The sequence below is a fragment of the Hipposideros armiger genome, unplaced genomic scaffold (assembly GCF_001890085.2).
Source record: "Hipposideros armiger isolate ML-2016 unplaced genomic scaffold, ASM189008v1 scaffold_2357, whole genome shotgun sequence".
NCBI classification, from domain to species: Eukaryota; Metazoa; Chordata; class Mammalia; order Chiroptera; family Hipposideridae; genus Hipposideros; species Hipposideros armiger.
Window position 1 is genome coordinate 3,194 of NW_017733694.1, and position 3,984 is coordinate 7,177.

General features: G+C 50.4%; 1 gene segment (V, D, J or C); it reads left to right on the forward strand.

The window, feature by feature from the left end:
* Positions 1-269: 269 nt before the first annotated feature.
* On the forward strand, positions 270-2,375 carry LOC109378647 (immunoglobulin heavy variable 1-46-like). The segment is given in 2 exon segments: positions 270-653; positions 2,253-2,375. Coding segments are annotated over 2 exon segments (507 nt in total).
* Positions 2,376-3,984: the final 1,609 nt, after the last annotated feature.

Consider the following 3,984-nt stretch of genomic DNA (forward strand, 5'->3'; position numbering starts at 1 on the left):
TCTGTCTGCACAGAATCAGGGACCTGGCAGGGGACACATATCTTCCAACAAGGATTAGGAAGTGGACCCTCAGACGCCCACTGACCATGGTCCCTGGGTCATCCAGCTTCTCTCAGGTGGGCCAAGTCTTCAGCTATGAAACCCTCTGCTCATGAATATGCAAATGAGCTGAGTTGGGTGGGGTTAAATGTGGACATGTCTGTGCCCTGAGAGCATCGCCCCACAGCCACACGCTCCCCCACAGACGTCCTGACAGCACAGCCCTCACCATGGACTGGAGCTGGAGAGTCCTCTTCCTGGTGGCAGTGGCTACAGGTAAGGGGCTCCCCAGTCCNCCCACAGGTGTCCACTCCGAGGTCCAGCTGGTGCAGCCTGGGGCTGAGGTGAGGAAGCCTGGGGCCTCAGTGAAGGTGTCCTGCAAGGCTTCCGGATACACCTTCACTAGCTACATTATGAACTGGGTGCGACAGGCCCCGGGACAAGGGCTTGAGTGGATGGGACGAATAGACCCTGAAGATAGTAGCACAAGCTACGCACAGAAGTTCCAGGGCAGAGTCACCATGACTGCAGACACGTCCACCAGCACAGCCTACATGGAGCTGAGCAGCCTGAGAGCCGAGGACACGGCTGTGTATTACTGTGCGAGGGACACAGTGAGGGGAAGTCAGTGTGAGCCCAGACACAAACCTCCCTGAGGGGACAGGAGGGCTGGGCTGCAGGGGGCGCTCGGGACACCAGGGGGCGCTCGGGACACCAGGGGGCGCTCGGGACACCAGGGGGCACTAAGGACACAATGAGCACAGGGACCAGCCCCAGGAGCAGGTGTGGACCTGGGTGGGGAAGGGACTCCCTTTGGGAACAGAGGTTTCCTGTGAAATGTCTCAGCTATTCTCAAGACCAAGTCTTGAATCACTTCTGACTCTAATGTCTCCAAAAAAGTGGAAACAGTGTTTACAATGATGTATCACCAGTGACTGGGGACCTGGAGACCATCCTGAGGGCTCTTGTCTCCTCTATGGTTGGGAAACATTTCCCGCAAGGAGAGACCCCAGCACAGTCCAGGACCCTGTGTGCTGAGCTCAGGCTCTCTGCCCCCCACATGCCCTCGGGGTCCCCACAAGACCCTTTCTTCCCACAGGCACACATGGCCCCACGGGATTATGTTCAGCCCCCAGGACCTCCACCCCCATGGTCCCTGTCTTCCCTACAGCATCACAACATTAACCTCTTAGTCTTCATTCACTCAAGTGTACATTTGAAGTCCACCCAACATCACCTTCTGTCCTCTACTGTCCTAATTCTCACTAAATCTATCCTAGACCCTGAGCTCCAAGGGGCTGGAGCTCTGCACACACTCCCAGCTCCCCCACAGTACCCGTCACAGAAGGGAGGTCCAGTAAATACGTGGGCATTCACTTGTCCCCACGTCATCTCCTAATTCATCTAACATGTGTGTCCATCTGTGGACACCCCAGGGGAGGTTACACACACGGGGTCTGAAGGAGACCCTGCTGAGCCCACGTGTCCTGGAAACACATGACTCGCAGTGACACAAGCAGTATTGCAGGACAGGCCTGTGTCAGGTGGCAAAACAGTTGGCTGCTGACCCCTGTGACTCTAACAATGCAGAAGCCTTATGACAGAGGACATCCTGATGGAACCTCCTGTAGAGAGCACCATGGTGGACACCTCATGGGTGGCTGTGGTGACAAAAAGGACAGGGAACAGAGTGGGTGTACTGGTCAGTCTTCCTGTCTCAGTGACCAGCCCGTACATAGAGTCAGACATTTGTGAACTAAAGTTATGGGAAAGACGTGAAGTAGGACTCAGATAGGACCCACAACTGAAGTATGTTTAGGAGAAAATCTTAAAATACAGCAAAACTATATGAGCTCAGTGTACTTCAGAACCTGTATAAAGAATACAGAATAATTGAGTATTACTCAAACAATTGAGTGTTACATTTAAAAGTGATTTCCTGCCTTTTGATCATACTCACTCACATATCCTGAAAGTATCACTCAGTTTGATTGTCAATTAAAGAGGTAACTACAAATAATGCCCATATTGATTCAAGCAGCTGTCCTTTAGTTTTTGCAATTAATAGTTGTAATTTCTGCAAGGTGTTCTCATTGTCTGTTCTCATATCCTATTCTGATCCTAGAGCAAAACACTTATCTAAAAATTAAGTCATTTTTCTCAAAGTTTTGATGGGAGGAATAGAATCATGATAATCTGTCTTCATCATGCAGCCTGTGTGGCACAGCATGACCACTAGGGGACCGGTCACTTCCACAGTCCGGCACCAGGACATCTGGTTGGATGAGCCAACTTGGTATGACAAGAAGAAGAGACACTTTCTTGTTGCAGAATGAGGCTAAAGATGTGGGAGTCATTTTAAAGCCATTCAATTGAAGAGAACTGAAAAACAGGTGCATTACTGAGAGAATGCTGTGTTCTCAGGGTCACTAAATTCTTAAACTTTAACAAGGTTCCCTCACACTGATTTTGCACAGGGCCCTGACATGGCACCTTTGGTCTGCTGGTGACTTTAGCTTTAGACCCATGTAAAGGTCTTTGCTGTGAAGCCTCGCCATACTCAGGAAGACGTCCGTTCAGAGGGGTCGATGCAGGTGGGTGTGATCACAGGTGATGAGATTTTCTGTTTAGGGAACCTGAGTGTTTGAATTTCTCTGGGTTTCCTGGTCAGATAGACTAAGGAGCATGGGAGCTTCCCACAGAAGTGGCCTCCTCATTACTCTGAAGAACCTTTCTGTGTCCACTCCTCATGGGGACGGCCCAGCATCCATAACCCAAGGTGAACAGGGTTAATTCACTGTATGGTGTAGACTGTTCCACCTGTTAGATCTATTTTTATAGAATCCAGCCTTCTCTAGACAACCCCATTGTGACCTGGATAAATATGGGTTTACCTACTTTATCAAATAGAAATGAATCGTGAGAGAGAAGAATAGAATTCACACACTAGGCCCACGAGTTTATAGGAGCCTCTGCCCAGCACACAGGGATACAGCCCCTACACCCTCCAGGAATGGAAGGACTTACTGAAGGGGGAGGACAGATGATGGACATGATGAGGGCTGTTGGCTGGCAGAGTTCACCTGGCGTGAGAGTTACTAGAACCATAAATATTAGAGTAGAGGGACAGTGATAAGGAGCAGAGCACAGAGCTCTTCTCTCTGAAGACCGCATGGCCCAGGGACACAGGGATGTGGACAAAGCACGAATCCTGGAGGGAGGGCAGGAACTGACCTGCAGGGGATGCTCAGGACCCTCTGTCCATGGGGCTCCGACCCACAGGCAGGAGCAGAGGGTGGCTGGGAGTGATGTGTTCCTGTCCAGATCTGCAGTTCCCTTCCCGAGGAGCAAATATGTGCCTGGGGTTCAGATGGGAGTAGCCCAGGGACAGAGAACTGGGATCACTCTAACCAGACATGCTCTCAACTCTGTGGTTCTGTTTCAACTTGTTCGTCTGTGAAATGAACATAAAACTGATATCTATGTCACGTGACTTGTGTGCATATGTAAACATGGAATAACATGATGGGTACTAAGTGCTTAGAAGAGCCCTTAAAATAATATAATCATATTTTCCCAAATGATCTAATTCAGAAAGTGTCCCAGGATACTCACACCTGCACTGAAGCCCTGCCCTCTCTGTAGGTGCCCAACCTCGGAGCTCCCAATATAGAAGGAGGACATGCAAATAGGGGCCCCTCTGCTGATGAAAACCAGCCCAGCCCTGACCCTGCAGCTCAGGGACAGGAGACCCAGCCCCGGGATCCCCAGGTGTCCCCATTCCGTGATCAGGACTGAACACAGACGACGCACCATGGAGTTTGGGCTCAGCTGGGTTTTCCTTGTGGCTATTTTAAGAGGTAATTTATGAAGAACAGGAGACTCTGAGTATGTGAGAGAACATGAGTGAGAGAAACAGTGAATGTGAGACAGTTTCTGACCAGG